General features: G+C 48.7%; 1 protein-coding gene across 1 annotated transcript; it reads left to right on the forward strand.

The window, feature by feature from the left end:
- Window positions 1–2,043: 2,043 nt before the first annotated feature.
- LOC139582306 (somatomedin-B and thrombospondin type-1 domain-containing protein-like) lies at window positions 2,044–14,050 on the forward strand. Its single transcript, XM_071412301.1, has 4 exons — window positions 2,044–2,268; window positions 9,263–9,345; window positions 10,184–10,360; window positions 13,528–14,050. The coding sequence occupies exons 1-4, from the start codon at window positions 2,044–2,046 to the stop codon at window positions 13,643–13,645; spliced, it is 603 nt and encodes a 200-aa protein (XP_071268402.1). The 3' UTR covers window positions 13,646–14,050.
- The last annotated feature ends 2,642 nt before the right edge of the window (window positions 14,051–16,692 follow it).

Here is a 16,692-nt window from a genome sequence, read left to right on the forward strand (position 1 = left end):
ATTACTGTGAGCTGTGTGTGTGTGTATTACTGTGAGCTGTGTGTGTGTGTATTACTGTGAGCTGTGTGTGTGTGTATTACTGTGAGCTGTGTGTGTGTATTACTGTGAGCTGTGTGTGTGTGTTACTGTGAGCTGTGTGTGTGTATTACTGTGAGCTGTGTGTGTATTACTGTGAGCTGTGTGTGTGTATTACTGTGAGCTGTGTGTGTGTATTACTGTGAGCTGTGTGTGTGTATTACTGTGAGCTGTGTGTGTGTGTATTACTGTGTGTGTGTATTACTGTGTGTGTCTGTGTGTATTACTGTGAGCTGTGTGTGTGTATTACTGTGAGCTGTGTGTGTGTATTACTGTGAGCTGTGTGTGTATTACTGTGAGCTGTGTGTGTGTATTACTGTGAGCTGTGTGTGTGTATTACTGTGAGCTGTGTGTGTGTATTACTGTGAGCTGTGTGTGTGTATTACTGTGAGCTGTGTGTGTGTATTACTGTGAGCTGTGTGTGTGTATTACTGTGAGCTGTGTTTGTGTGTATTACTGTGTGTGTGTATTACTGTGTGTGTGTGTGTATTACTGTGAGCTGTGTGTGTGTATTACTGTGAGCTGTGTGTGTGTATTACTGTGAGCTGTGTGTGTGTGTATTACTGTGAGCTGTGTGTGTGTATTACTGTGAGCTGTGTGTGTATTACTGTGAGTTGTGTGTGTGTATTACTGTGAGCTGTGTGTGTGTATTACTGTGAGCTGTGTGTGTGTATTACTGTGAGCTGTGTGTGTGTATTGCTGTGAGCTGTGTGTGTGTATTACTGTGAGCTGTGTGTGTGTATTACTGTGAGCTGTGTGTGTATTACTGTGAGCTGTGTGTGTATTACTGTGAGCTGTGTGTGTATTGCTGTGAGCTGTGTGTGTGTATTGCTGTGAGCTGTGTGTGTGTATTACTGTGAGCTGTGTGTGTGTATTACTGTGAGCTGTGTGTGTATTACTGTGAGCTGTGTGTGTGTATTACTGTGAGCTGTGTGTGTATTACTGTGAGCTGTGTGCTTGGAGCTCAACCTGCTGCTAGTAGACAGAAGCGTTGTGGACGCATGAATTTCAGGTCACAATTTTCAGTCAGGACTAAACTGAACTGAGACTGGGCTTGGTTCATGCTGGGGCTGGAGTGGGCTTGGATGAACTGATTTGGACTGGGCTTGGTTCATGCTGGGGCTGGAGTGGGCTTGGATGAACTGAACAAGACTGGGCTTGGTTCATGCTGGACTGGAGTGGGCTTGGCTGAACTGATTCGGACTGGGCTTGGTTCGGGCTGGACTGGGTTTCACTGGTCTGGTGAGGACTGAGAGCTTGTGTGTCGTGCCCTCCATGTCCTTTTCACATTGACAGCGTGGGAGAGCTGCGATCTGAGAGGGAAAACACACTAGTAGACGAACACACACACACACACACTGTGGAAAGGATGCACACACACCGAGGAGACGACACGCACACATCCTAATTTTGTCGAGACGATATTGACCTCTTGGGGAATCCCCCCGTATTTCTGTGCTGACGATGGCATCGTCGGTGGCTTATGTGTTGTTGCTGGTGGCCGCTGTCGTGCTGGGAACGTACCACATCTTGGTGGAAGGGGGGGTGTGCTGGGAACGTACCACATCTTGGTGGAAGGGGGGGTGTGCTGGGAATGTACCACATCTTGGTGGAAGGGGGGGTGTGCTGGGAATGTACCACATCTTGGTGGAAGGGGGGTGTGCTGGGAATGTACCACATCTTGGTGGAAGGGGGGGTGTGCTGGGAATGTACCACATCTTGGTGTAAGGGGGGTGTGCTGGGAATGTACCACATCTTGGTGGAAGGGGGGTGTGCTGGGAATGTACCACATCTTGGTGGAAGGGGGGTGTGCTGGGAATGTACCACATCTTGGTGGAAGGGGGGGGTGTGCTGGGAGTGTACCACATCTTGGTGGAAGGGGGGTGTGCTGGGAATGTACCACATCTTGGTGGAAGGGGGGTGTGCTGGGAATGTACCACATCTTGGTGGAAGGGGGGTGTGCTGGGAATGTACCACATCTTGGTGGAAGGGGGGTGTGCTGGGAAGTGCTGCGGGGGTTCTGACATCACCTGTGTAACGGCAGACTGGAGGATGGACCGGGTATACAGAGCCTGCTACTGCGACGAGGGCTGCCTCAGGACCAAAGACTGTTGCTATGACTACCCCACCGAGTGCCCAGGTAAGGACGTATGGGATCAGGACAGGTCAGGAGGATGGGTGGGGTCAGGACAGGTAAGGAGGATGGATGGGGTCAGGACAGGTAAGGAGGATGGATGGGGTCAGGACAGGTAAGGAGGATGGATGGGGTCAGGACAGGTAAGGAGGATGGATGGGGTCAGGACAGGTAAGGAGGATGGATGGGGTCAGGACAGGTAAGGAGGATGGATGGGGTCAGGACAGGTGAGGAGGATGGATGGGGTCAGGACAGGTAAGGAGGATGGATGGGGTCAGGACAGGTGAGGAGGATGGATGGGGTCAGGACAGGTGAGGAGGATGGATGGGGTCAGGACAGGTAAGGAGGATGGATGGGGTCAGGACAGGTAAGGAGGGGATGGGGTCAGGACAGTAGTAATTGTTGTCATTGTGTCCCAAATGGCACCCTATTCCCTATGTAACCACTGTACATCTAAGTCTGATTTAGAACCTTAGGGCCCCTTTAGGTACAAAAAAATATATATACAAATTTGATAAAATATTGAATTTGGCCTTTACTACTATAACCCAGAGAACGCATTGAATAAAACATTCATAAATGGCAAAAAAATGTATCATAAGATATAAGGTTTTGAAGTGTCTGTCCTTTATGTAGGAGAGATAAGAAAGCTCAGGAAATTGCATATACAGTGGGGAGAACAAGTATTTGATACACTGACAATTTTGCAGGTTTTCCTACTTACAAAGCATGTAGAGGTCTGTAATTTTTATCATAGGTACACTTCAACTGTGAGAGAAGGAATCTAAAACAAAAATCCAGAAAATCACATTGTATGATTTTTAAGTAATTAATTGGCATTTTATTGCATGACATAAGTATTTGATACATCAGAAAAGCAGAACTTAATATTTGGTACAGAAACCTTAGTTTGCAATTACAGAGATCATACGTTTCCTGTAGTTCTTGACCAGGTTTGCACACACTGCAGCAGGGATTTTGGCCCACTCCTCCATACAGACCTTCTCCAGATCCTTCAGGTTTCGGGGCTGTCGCTGGGCAATACGGACTTTCGGCTCCCTCCAAAGATTTTCTATTGGGTTCAGGTCTGGAGACTGGCTAGGCCACTCCAGGACCTTGAGATGCTTCTTACGGAGCCACTCCTTAGTTGCCCTGGCTGTGTGTTTCGGGTCGTTGTCATGCTGGAAGACCCAGCCACCACCCATCTTCAATGCTCTTACTGAGGGAAGGAGGTTGTTGGTCAAGATCTCGCGATACATGGCCCCATCCATCCTCTCCTCAATACGGTGCAGTCGTCCTGTCCCCTTTGCAGAAAAGCATCCCCAAAGAATGATGTTTCCACCTCCATGCTTCACGGTTGGGATGGTGTTCTTGGGGTTGTACTCATCCCTCTTCTTCCTCCAAACACGGCGAGTGGAGTTTAGACCAAAAAGCTCTATTTTTGTCTCATCAGACCACATGACCTTCTCCCATTCCTCCTCTGGATCATCCAGATGGTCATTGGCAAACTTCAGACGGGCCTGGACATGCGCTGGCTTGAGCAGGGGGACTTTGCGTGCGCTGCAGGATTTTAATCCATGACGGCGTAGTGTGTTACTAATGGTTTTCTTTGAGACTGTGGTCCCAGCTCTCTTCAGGTCATTGACCAGGTCCTGCCGTGTAGTTCTGGGCTGATCCCTCACATTCCTCATGATCATTGATGCCCCACGAGGTGAGATCTTGCATGGAGCCCCAGACCGAGGGTGATTGACCGTCATCTTGAACTTCTTCCATTTTCTAATAATTGTGCCAACAGTTGTTGCCTTCTCACCAAGCTGCTTGGCTATTGTCCTGTAGCCCATCCCAGCCTTGTACAGGTCTACAATTTATCCCTGATGTCCTTACACAGCTCTCTGGTCTTGGCCATTGTGGAGAGGTTGGAGTCTGTTTGATTGAGTGTGTGGACAGGTGTCTTTTATACAGGTAACGAGTTCAAACAGGTGCAGTTAATACAGGTAATGAGTGGAGAACAGGAGGGCTTCTTAAAGAAAAACTAACAGGTCTGTGAGAGCCGGAATTCTTACTGGTTGGTAGGTGATCAAATACTTATGGCATGCAATAAAATGCAAATTAATTACTTAAAAATCATACAATGTGATTTTCTGGATTTTTGTTTTAGATTCCGTCTCTCACAGTTGAAGTGTACCTATGATAAAAATGACAGACCTCTACATGCTTTGTAAGTAGGAAAACCTGCAAAATCGGCAGTGTATCAAATACTTGTTCTCCCCACTGTATATACAGTATTTATATATACAGTATTTATATATGCAGTATTTATATATACAGTACCAGTCAAAAGTTTGGACATAACTACTCATTCAAGGGTTTTTCTTTATTTTTACTATTTTCCACATTGTAGAATAATAGTGAAGACATCAAAACTATGAAATAACACATATGGAATCATGTAGTAACCCAAAAAAGTGTTAAACAAATAAAATTCTATTTTATATTTGAGATACTTCAAAGTAGCCACCCTTTGCCTTGATGACAGCGTTGCACACTCTTGGCATTCTCTCAACCAGCTTCATGAGGTAGTCACCTGGAATACATTTCAATTAACAAGTGTGCCTTGTCAAAAGTACATTTGTAGAATTTCTTTCCTTCTTAATGTGTTTGAGCCAATCAGTTGTGTTGTGACAAGGTAGGGATGGTATACAAAAGATAGCCCTATTTGGTAAAAGACCAAGTCCATATTATGGCAAGAACAGCTCAAATAAGCAAAGAGAAATGACAGTCCATCATTACTTTAAGACATGAAGGTCAGTCAATACGGAACATTTCAAGAACTTTGAAAGTTTCTTTAAGTGCAGTCGCAAAAACCATCGAGCGCTATGATGAAACTGGTTCTCATGAGGACCGCCACAGGAAAGGAAGACCCAGAGTTACCTGGGTCTTACCAGCCTCAGAAATTGCAGCCCAAATAAATGCTTCACAGAGTTCAAGTAACAGACACATCTCAACATCAACTGTTCAGGGGAGACTGCATGAATCAGGCCTTCATGGTCGAATTGCTACTAAGAAACCACTACTAAAGGACACCAATAATAAGAAGAGACTTGCTTGGGCCAAGAAACACAAGCAATTTTCATTAGACTGGTGGAAATGTGTACTTTAGTCTGATGAGTCCAAATGTGAGAATTTTGGTTTCAACCATCTTAGGTGAACGGATGATCTCTGTATGTGTGGTTCCCACCGTGAAGCATGGAGGAGGAGGTGTGATGGGGTGGGGGTGCTTTGCTGGTGACACTGTCAGTGATTTATTTAGAATTCAAGGCACACTTAACCAGCATGGCTACCACAGCATTCTGCACCGATACGCCATCCCATCCGTTTTGTGCTTAGTGGGACTATCATTTGTTTTTCAACATTACAATGACCCAACACACCTCAAGACTGTGTAAGGGCTATTTGACCAAGGAGAGTGATGGGGTGCTGCATCAGATGACCTGGCCTCCACAATCACCCGACCTCAACCCAATTGAGATGGTTTGGGTTGAGTTGGACCGCAGAGGGAAGGAAAAGCAGCCAACAAGTGTTCAGCATATGTGGGAACTCCTTCAAGACTGTTAGAAAAACATTCCAGGTGAAGGTGGTTGAGAGAATGCCAAGAGTGTGCAAAGCTGTCATGAAGGCAAAGTTTGGCTACTTTGAAGATTCTAAATTATTAAACATGTTTTTATTTGTTTAACACTTTTTTGGTTACTCCATGATCCCATATGTGTTATTTCATAGTTTTCATGTCTTCATTATTATTCTACAATGTAGAAAATAGTAAAAAATTAAGAAAAACCCTTGAATGAGTACGTGTATATATTATACTTTTTCTTTTGCACATATTTAAGCCCTTTTTTGGGGTAAGGCACAAAACTATCTTTATACTTCCATTAACATTTTTATACGGGTACCAGTTAACTTCAGACGGGTCCTGTGACTCTTGTAGGGGTCGTAGAGCAAACAGACGGGTCCCGTGACTCTTGTAGGGGTCGTAGAGCAAACAGACGGGTCCTGGGACTCTTGTAGGGGTCGTAGAGCAAACAGACGGGTCCCGTGACTCTTGTAGGGGTCGTAGAGCAAACAGACGGGTCCCGGGACTCTTGTAGGGGTCGTAGAGCAAACAGACGGGTCCCGGGACTCTTGTAGGGGTTGTAGAGCAAACAGACGGGTCCCGTGACTCTTGTAGGGGTCTTAGAGCAAACAGACAGGTCCCGGGACTCTTGTAGGGGTCGTAGAGCAAACAGACGGGTCCCGTGACTCTTGTAGGGGTCGTAGAGCAAACAGACGGGTCCTGGGACTCTTGTAGGGGTCGTAGAGCAAACAGACGGGTCCCGGGACTCTTGTAGGGGTCGTAGAGCAAACAGACGGGTCCCGGGACTCTTGTAGGGGTTGTAGAGCAAACAGACGGGTCCCGTGACTCTTGTAGGGGTCGTAGAGCAAAACGGAGAACACCAATGTGTTTGTGAGAATCTCCCCTCCCCTTTCTGTAGATCAAACCGTTCGGACACTACAGACGTTAACTCTAATCCCACTTACCATTTACTCTTCACCTCTGTCCTCTAATAGTTAATGTACTGTCCTTGGCCAGAGAGTATTTGCATCCCAAATGGCACCATATTCCCTATGTTGTGCACTACTTTTGACCATGTCCCTATGGGTCCCGGTCAAAAGTAGTGCACTTATTAGGGTTCCATTTGGGACATAGTCGTTATACATTTACAAACAGCATGTACTGTAGGAGTCGAGTCAGACAAGCTGAGTGTACCTGATACCTGACACGCACGCACGCACGCACGCACGCACGCACGCACGCACGCACGCACGCACGCACGCACGCACGCACGCACGCACGCACGCACGCACGCACGCACGCACGGCACACACACACACACACACACACACACACACACACACACACACACACACACACACACACACACACACACACACACACACACACACACACACACACACACACACACACACACACACACACACACACACACAGGGAGACACATATAAGAACACATGCAGGCTGGTACACACACACACAATAGGGCCTACAACAGTGGTCACTGAGTCCCTAACACCAACCCTGTACACACTCCTATCAAATCTCTAAATATATTTAAATACACTCCTATCATATCTCTAAATATATATTTAGACACTCCTATCACATCTCTAAATATATCTATACACCAACCTATCATATCCCTACATATATAAATACATACTCCTATCATATCTCTACATATATCTATACACCAACCTATCATATCCCTACATATATAAATACATACTCCTATCATATCCCTACATATATAAATACATACTCCTATCATATCCCTACATATATAAATACATACTCCTATCATATCCCTACATATATAAATACATACTCCTATCATATCTCTACATATATCTCTACATACTCCTATCATATCTCTACATATATAAATACACAATCCTATCATATCTCTAAATATATCTCTAGACACTCCTATCATATCTCTAAATATATCTCTAGACACTCCTATCATATCTCTAAATATATCTATACACACTCTTATCATATCTCTAAATATATACATACATACTCCTATCATATCCCTACATATATAAATACATACTCCTATCATATATCTAAATATATCTATACACACTCCTATAATATCTCTAAATATATATACAGTATATCTACTGTCTCAATTATATTATGCCAGACCAGCTAGATCTACTGCCTCTACTATATTTTGACAGACCAGCTACATCTACAGTCTCTAATATAATATTATAGACCTGCTAGATCTACTGTCTCTATTATATTATGTCAGACCAGCTACATCTACTGGATTTATTAATTTATGACAGAATAGCAATATATATTGTCTCTATTATATTTCGACATACCATCTAGATCTACTGTCTCTACTATTTTATGACAGACCAGCTAGATCTATTATCTCTATTGTATTATGACAGACACTCCTATCATATCTCTAAATATATATCTATATCTATGCACTGTATATCTATACACACTCTTGTTGACCTCTCATTGTGGTTTTAACATGGAGAGTGTATTGGTCTCTCTCCAGGTCCAGTTGCATGGTGTTGACATGGGGACTGTGAGGGTCTAGTTGTGGTTATGACATGGGGACTGTGAGGGTCTAGTTGTGGTGTTGACATGGGGACTGTGAGGGTCTAGTTGTGGTTATGACATGGGGACTGTGATGGCCTAGTTGTGGTGTTGACATGGGGACTGTGAGGGCCTAGTTGTGGTTATGACATGGGGACTGTGAGGGTCTAGTTGTGGTGTTGACATGGGGACTGTGAGGGTCTAGTTGTGGTGTTGACATGGGGACTGTGAGGGTCTAGTTGTGGTGTTGACATGGGGACTGTGAGGGCCTACTTGTGGTTATGTCATGGGGACTGTGATGGCCTAGTTGTGGTTATGACATGGGGACTGTGAGGGTCTAGTTGTGGTGTTGACATGGGGACTGTGAGGGTCTAGTTGTGGTGTTGACATGGGGACTGTGAGGGTCTAGTTGTGGTGATGACATGGGGACTGTGAGGGTCTAGTTGTGGTTATGACATGGGGACTGTGAGGGTCTAGCTGTGGTTATGACATGGGGACTGTGAGGGTCTAGTTGTGGTGTTGACATGGGGACTGTGAGGGTCTAGTTGTGGGGTTGACATGGGGACTGTGAGGGTCTAGTTGTGGTGTTGAGATGGGGACTGTGAGGGTCTAGTTGTGGGGTTGACATGGGGACTGTGAGGGTCTAGTTGTGGTGTTGACATGGGGACTGTGAGGGTCTAGTTGTGGTGTTGACATGGGGACTGTGAGGGTCTAGTTGTGGTGATGACATGGGGACTGTGAGGGTCTAGTTGTGGTTATGACATGGGGACTGTGAGGGTCTAGCTGTGGTTATGACATGGGGACTGTGAGGGTCTAGTTGTGGGGTTGACATGGGGACTGTGAGGGTCTAGTTGTGGTGTTGACATGGTCTCTCTCCAGGTCCAGGTTTCATCACCACCATGGATCTGTTTGGTAAAGGAAGAAGACAGCATGACATCACCCCTCTGGACCCTGGGTATGCTGTGTCATGAATACTTAGATACTTAGTGTTATGAACACTTATATCAAGTCTTATAATGCTATTTTTTTAATTCCACCTGCCTACTGTTTAGTTCAAAAGGTTTCCACCGTTTTTCCGAGTGGAAACATAAGCTTTTGCCCTCGTACCCATCATATACAGGAACAACAGTGTTTACCCACCTGGATATGAAGCTGACACACACACACACACACACACATACACCCCCCGGGCGGCAGATTTAAGATCCTAAACGAAACCCTTTGAAATATAACACTAGTATTTAGCAGCTATGAAACATGAATAACGTCACATGTACAAAGGATGTGGATAACAAAAGGCCAAGGTGCTCTGAACGCACAGAAACCACAGACACACCCAGGGTCGCATCCCAAATAGCACCCTATTCCCTACATAGTGCACTACTTTTGACCAGGGCCATGAGGTGTGGTCACAAGTAGTGCACTACGTAGGGAATAGGGTGCCATTTGGGACACATTCCTACTGATGACCCAACCTAGGAAAATTCCTATTACACATTCCCATTGATCCTTTGGGACTATATATAGTGCACTAGATCAAAGTTGATATCCATTTACTGCAGACCTACCAGTATGTCAACACTTATGGGGGAGGTCTTGAATTATTATGTGAAGGTCCGGCCAGCACCCCTCGCCTCGGGCACCCCTTTAATTCAAGCCATCACTATTCAATGAAATAACTTTGTCTGCGTCTCAAAATGGCACCTTGTTACCTATGGGCCCTGGTCAAATCTAGTGCCATTTGGGACGAAGTTATAGTGTGAAATGTCCCCTTCCTCCGTCCCCTCTGTCAGGTTCTGTATGGAGTATAAGATGGAGTCTCTGACTCCTCACTGTAGGGTGGAGAAGCGACCACACGCCCACTGGATGCAGTATCTACGGGAGGGTTACGTGGTGTGTGTGGCGTGCCGACCACCCGCCATGCGTAACCATAGCGGCAGCTGCCAGGGAGACGGGCAAGAATCCGACAGGTACGGGTCACGGGAGGGATCATTTTAAAGACATTTGTTCTTATACAGAAAGTAAAGTAAGCAATGTTCAAGCCAGAATGGCCCAATGTAGTGCAGATTGTGAGGCAGCGTTGATGTCCAAGCCCCTGGAAAGGATGTAAATTGATTTATTATTGTGAAAAGGCACATTATTGAGAAAATGAGAAATCCAAGTTCAAAATGATGCTACAGTATTTTTTTTTAGTTTGTGGAAACAGGACAGGAGTACAAGCTGAATTGAAAACAGTTTGCAATGATGAAGATTTGTGAGTATAGGATACATTTCTGTAAAAAAAAATTTTTTTTAAACATGTTCGCGCGAGAAAGGTTTCACACACGGACGCACGGTAGTTGTGTGATCATCACAGTCTTCTCTTTGTGTCCCCCTCCCTCACCTGTTAGAATGACCTTTCAGAACAGTGGTATTTCCAGGTATCTTCCTGTATCACTGTTTGCCTCCACCAATCCATTACTATTAGCTTTGTGGGAAGTACTGACCCGAGTATCGAGAAAAGTTTTGCTGCGGGAAAATGGAAACAAGGGTTTCTTATTGGACAAGTGTGTGAGCCATACTAACCTACGGTCTGTGGGGAGCTGCTCCATTGGCAGCCTGTGAGCCATACTAACCTACGGTCTGTGGGGAGCTGCTCCATTGGCAGCCTGTGAGCCATACTAACCTACGGTCTGTGGGGAGCTGCTCCATTGGCAGCCTGTGAGCCATACTAACCTACGGTCTGTGGGGAGCTGCTCCATTGGCAGCCTGTGAGCCATACTAACCTACGGTCTGTGGGGAGCTGCTCCATTGGCAGCCTGTGAGCCATACTAACCTACGGTCTGTGGGGAGCGGCTCCATTGGCAGCCTGTGAGCCATACTAACCTACGGTCTGTGGGGAACTGCTCCATTGGCAGCCTGTGAGCCATACTAACCTACGGTCTGTGGGGAGCTGCTCCATTGGCAGCCTGTGAGCCATACTAACCTACGGTCTGTGGGGAGCGGCTCCATTGGCAGCCTGTGAGCCATACTAACCTACGGTCTGTGGGGAGCTGCTCCATTGGCAGCCTGTGAGCCATACTAACCTACGGTCTGTGGGGAGCTGCTCCATTGGCAGCCTGTGAGCCATACTAACCTACGGTCTGTGGGGAGCTGCTCCATTGGCAGCCTGTGAGCCATACTAACCTAAGGTCTGTGGGGAGCTGCTCCATTGGCAGCCTGTGAGCCATACTAACCTAAGGTCTGTGGGGAGCTGCTCCATTGGCAGCCTGTGAGCCATACTAACCTACGGTCTGTGGGGAGCTGCTCCATTGGCAGCCTGTGAGCCATACTAACCTACGGTCTGTGGGGAGCGGCTCCATTGGCAGCCTGTGAGCCATACTAACCTACGGTCTGTGGGGAGCTGCTCCATTGGCAGCCTGTGAGCCATACTAACCTACGGTCTGTGGGGAGCTGCTCCATTGGCAGCCTGTGAGCCATACTAACCTACGGTCTGTGGGGAGCTGCTCCATTGGCAGCCTGTGAGCCATACTAACCTACGGTCTGTGGGGAGCTGCTCCATTGGCAGCCTGTGAGCCATACTAACCTACGGTCTGTGGGGAGCTGCTCCATTGGCAGCCTGTGAGCCATACTAACCTACGGTCTGTGGGGAGCTGCTCCATTGGCAGCCTGTGAGCCATACTAACCTACGGTCTGTGGGGAGCGGCTCCATTGGCAGCCTGTGAGCCATACTAACCTACGGTCTGTGGGGAACTGCTCCATTGGCAGCCTGTGAGCCATACTAACCTACGGTCTGTGGGGAGCTGCTCCATTGGCAGCCTGTGAGCCATACTAACCTACGGTCTGTGGGGAGCGGCTCCATTGGCAGCCTGTGAGCCATACTAACCTACGGTCTGTGGGGAGCTGCTCCATTGGCAGCCTGTGAGCCATACTAACCTACGGTCTGTGGGGAGCTGCTCCATTGGCAGCCTGTGAGCCATACTAACCTACGGTCTGTGGGGAGCTGCTCCATTGGCAGCCTGTGAGCCATACTAACCTAAGGTCTGTGGGGAGCTGCTCCATTGGCAGCCTGTGAGCCATACTAACCTAAGGTCTGTGGGGAGCTGCTCCATTGGCAGCCTGTGAGCCATACTAACCTACGGTCTGTGGGGAGCTGCTCCATTGGCAGCCTGTGAGCCATACTAACCTACGGTCTGTGGGGAGCGGCTCCATTGGCAGCCTGTGAGCCATACTAACCTACGGTCTGTGGGGAGCTGCTCCATTGGCAGCCTGTGAGCCATACTAACCTACGGTCTGTGGGGAGCTGCTCCATTGGCAGCCTGTGAGCCATACTAACCTACGGTCTGTGGGGAGCTGCTCCATTGGCAGCCTGTGAGCCATACTAACCTACGGTCTGTGGGGAGCTGCTCCATTGGCAGCCTGTGAGCCATACTAACCTACGGTCTGTGGGGAGCGGCTCCATTGGCAGCCTGTGAGCCATACTAACCTACGGTCTGTGGGGAGCTGCTCCATTGGCAGCCTGTGAGCCATACTAACCTACGGTCTGTGGGGAGCTGCTCCATTGGCAGCCTGTGAGCCATACTAACCTACGGTCTGTGGGGAGCTGCTCCATTGGCAGCCTGTGAGCCATACTAACCTAAGGTCTGTGGGGAGCTGCTCCATTGGCAGCCTGTGAGCCATACTAACCTACGGTCTGTGGGGAGCTGCTCCATTGGCAGCCTGTGAGCCATACTAACCTACGGTCTGTGAGGAGCTGCTCCATTGGCAGCCTGTGAGCCATACTAACCTACGGTCTGTGGGGAGCTGCTCCATTGGCAGCCTGTGAGCCATACTAACCTAAGGTCTGTGGGGAGCTGCTCCATTGGCAGCCTGTGAGCCATACTAACCTACGGTCTGTGGGGAGCGGCTCCATTGGCAGCCTGTGAGCCATACTAACCTACGGTCTGTGGGGAGCTGCTCCATTGGCAGCCTGTGAGCCATACTAACCTACGGTCTGTGGGGAGCTGCTCCATTGGCAGCCTGTGAGCCATACTAACCTACGGTCTGTGGGGAGCTGCTCCATTGGCAGCCTGTGAGCCATACTAACCTACGGTCTGTGGGGAGCTGCTCCATTGGCAGCCTGTGAGCCATACTAACCTGCGTCCTGTGTGTGTTGCAGTGAGGAGCTGCTCCATTGGCAGGCTGTGGGGAACTCTCGCTGTCGAGGAACATGGAAGAAGGTCCAGAGAACAGCACACTGCTCCTGTCCTCACGTCCACAGCTTCCTCTTCATATAAACACACAGCCCCCAGTCCCAACTGGCATCCTGTTCATTATATAGACAGGTTGGCTGACAACGGCACGAACATGATGTGTGCCCATAGATGGGGAAGAAGGCAGTGTGTCATGATCGTGAACGGTCAAATAGCTAGCAACAATGACAAGGAGCTGCCATGTGAGGAATTGTACATGGCTCATTTCAGGTAGTTAATGTGGCTTGCGAAGCTAGAGTCCCCACTTTAAATCTTCAACATACACTACATGGCCAAAAGTGTGTGGATAACCTTTCAAATGAGTGGATTCGGCTATTTCAGCCACACCCGTTGCTGACAGGTGTATAAAATCGAGCACACCGCCATGCAATCTCCATGGACAAACATTGGCAGTAGAATGACCCATACTAAAGAGCTCAGTGACTTTCAACGTGGCACCGTCATATGATGCCACCTTCCCAACAAGTCAGTTTGTCAAATGTCTGCCCTGCTAGAGCTCACCCGGTCAACTGTAAGTGCTGTTATTGTAAAGTGGAAATGTCTAGGAGCAACAACGGCTCAACCGCAAAGTGGTAGGCCACACAAGCTCACAGAAAGGGACCGCTGAGTGCGTGTAAAAATTGTTTGTCTTCGGTTGGAACACTCACTACCGAGTTCCAAACTGCCTCTGGAAGCAACGTCAGCACAAGAACTGTTCGTCTGGAAAGTCATGAAATGGGTTTCCATGGCCGAGCAGCTGCACACAAGCCTAAGATCACAATGAACAATGCCAAGCGTCACCTGGAGTGGTGTAAAGCTCACCGCCATTGGACTCTGGAACCGTGGAAACGCGTTCTCTGGAGTGTTGAATCACGCTTCACCATCTGACAGTACGAAGGTAGAATCTGGGTTTGGCGGATGCCAGGAGAACGCTACCTGCCCGAATGCATAGTGCCAACTGTAAAGTTTGGTGGAGGAGGAATAATGGTCTGGGGCTGTTTTTCATGGTTCGGGCCCCTTAGTTCCAGTGAAGGGAAATCTTGAAGCTACAGCATACAATGACATTCTAGACGATTCTGTGCTTCCAACTTTGTGGCAACAGTTTGGGGAAGGCCCTTTCCTGTTTTTTTTTAAACATGTTCGCGCGAGAAAGGTTTCACACACGGACGCACGGTAGTTGTGTGATCATCACAGTCTTCTCTTTGTGTCCCCCTCCCTCACCTGTTAGAATGACCTTTCAGAACAGTGGTATTTCCAGGTATCTTCCTGTATCACTGTTTGCCTCCACCAATCCATTACTATTAGCTTTGTGGGAAGTACTGACCCGAGTATCGAGAAAAGTTTTGCTGCGGGAAAATGGAAACAAGGGTTTCTTATTGGACAAGTGTGTGAGCCATACTAACCTACGGTCTGTGGGGAGCTGCTCCATTGGCAGCCTGTGAGCCATACTAACCTACGGTCTGTGGGGAGCTGCTCCATTGGCAGCCTGTGAGCCATACTAACCTACGGTCTGTGGGGAGCTGCTCCATTGGCAGCCTGTGAGCCATACTAACCTACGGTCTGTGGGGAGCTGCTCCATTGGCAGCCTGTGAGCCATACTAACCTACGGTCTGTGGGGAGCTGCTCCATTGGCAGCCTGTGAGCCATACTAACCTACGGTCTGTGGGGAGCGGCTCCATTGGCAGCCTGTGAGCCATACTAACCTACGGTCTGTGGGGAGCTGCTCCATTGGCAGCCTGTGAGCCATACTAACCTACGGTCTGTGGGGAGCTGCTCCATTGGCAGCCTGTGAGCCATACTAACCTACGGTCTGTGGGGAGCGGCTCCATTGGCAGCCTGTGAGCCATACTAACCTACGGTCTGTGGGGAGCTGCTCCATTGGCAGCCTGTGAGCCATACTAACCTAAGGTCTGTGGGGAGCTGCTCCATTGGCAGCCTGTGAGCCATACTAACCTACGTCCTGTGGGGAGCTGCTCCATTGGCAGCCTGTGAGCCATACTAACCTAAGGTCTGTGGGGAGCTGCTCCATTGGCAGCCTGTGAGCCATACTAACCTAAGGTCTGTGGGGAGCTGCTCCATTGGCAGCCTGTGAGCCATACTAACCTACGGTCTGTGGGGAGCTGCTCCATTGGCAGCCTGTGAGCCATACTAACCTACGGTCTGTGGGGAGCGGCTCCATTGGCAGCCTGTGAGCCATACTAACCTACGGTCTGTGGGGAGCTGCTCCATTGGCAGCCTGTGAGCCATACTAACCTACGGTCTGTGGGGAGCTGCTCCATTGGCAGCCTGTGAGCCATACTAACCTACGGTCTGTGGGGAGCTGCTCCATTGGCAGCCTGTGAGCCATACTAACCTACGGTCTGTGGGGAGCTGCTCCATTGGCAGCCTGTGAGCCATACTAACCTACGGTCTGTGGGGAGCGGCTCCATTGGCAGCCTGTGAGCCATACTAACCTACGGTCTGTGGGGAGCTGCTCCATTGGCAGCCTGTGAGCCATACTAACCTAAGGTCTGTGGGGAGCTGCTCCATAGGCAGCCTGTGAGCCATACTAACCTACGGTCTGTGGGGAGCTGCTCCATTGGCAGCCTGTGAGCCATACTAACCTAAGGTCTGTGGGGAGCTGCTCCATTGGCAGCCTGTGAGCCATACTAACCTAAGGTCTGTGGGGAGCTGCTCCATTGGCAGCCTGTGAGCCATACTAACCTACGGTCTGTGGGGAGCTGCTCCATTGGCAGCCTGTGAGCCATACTAACCTACGGTCTGTGGGGAGCGGCTCCATTGGCAGCCTGTGAGCCATACTAACCTACGGTCTGTGGGGAGCTGCTCCATTGGCAGCCTGTGAGCCATACTAACCTACGGTCTGTGGGGAGCTGCTCCATTGGCAGCCTGTGAGCCATACTAACCTACGGTCTGTGGGGAGCTGCTCCATTGGCAGCCTGTGAGCCATACTAACCTACGGTCTGTGGGGAGCTGCTCCATTGGCAGCCTGTGAGCCATACTAACCTAAGGTCTGTGGGGAGCTGCTCCATTGGCAGCCTGTGAGCCATACTAACCTACGGTCTGTGGGGAGCTGCTCCATTGGCAGCCTGTGA

The sequence above is a fragment of the Salvelinus alpinus genome, chromosome 8, assembly GCF_045679555.1.
Source record: "Salvelinus alpinus chromosome 8, SLU_Salpinus.1, whole genome shotgun sequence".
In the NCBI taxonomy this organism is placed as follows: Eukaryota; Metazoa; Chordata; class Actinopteri; order Salmoniformes; family Salmonidae; genus Salvelinus; species Salvelinus alpinus.

What these genes read in the sequence shown, in the direction of transcription:
- LOC139582306 (XM_071412301.1), top strand. Translation starts at nt 2,044, where the DNA reads ATGTACCACATCTTGGTGGAAGGGGGGTGTGCTGGGAAGTGCTGCGGG. An exon ending in ATCACCCCTCTGGACCCTGG is followed by an intron (nt 9,346 to 10,183) that starts GTATGCTGTGTC and finishes CCCCTCTGTCAG; the next exon opens with GTTCTGTATGGAGTATAAGA. An exon ending in GACGGGCAAGAATCCGACAG is followed by an intron (nt 10,361 to 13,527) that starts GTACGGGTCACG and finishes TGTGTGTTGCAG; the next exon opens with TGAGGAGCTGCTCCATTGGC.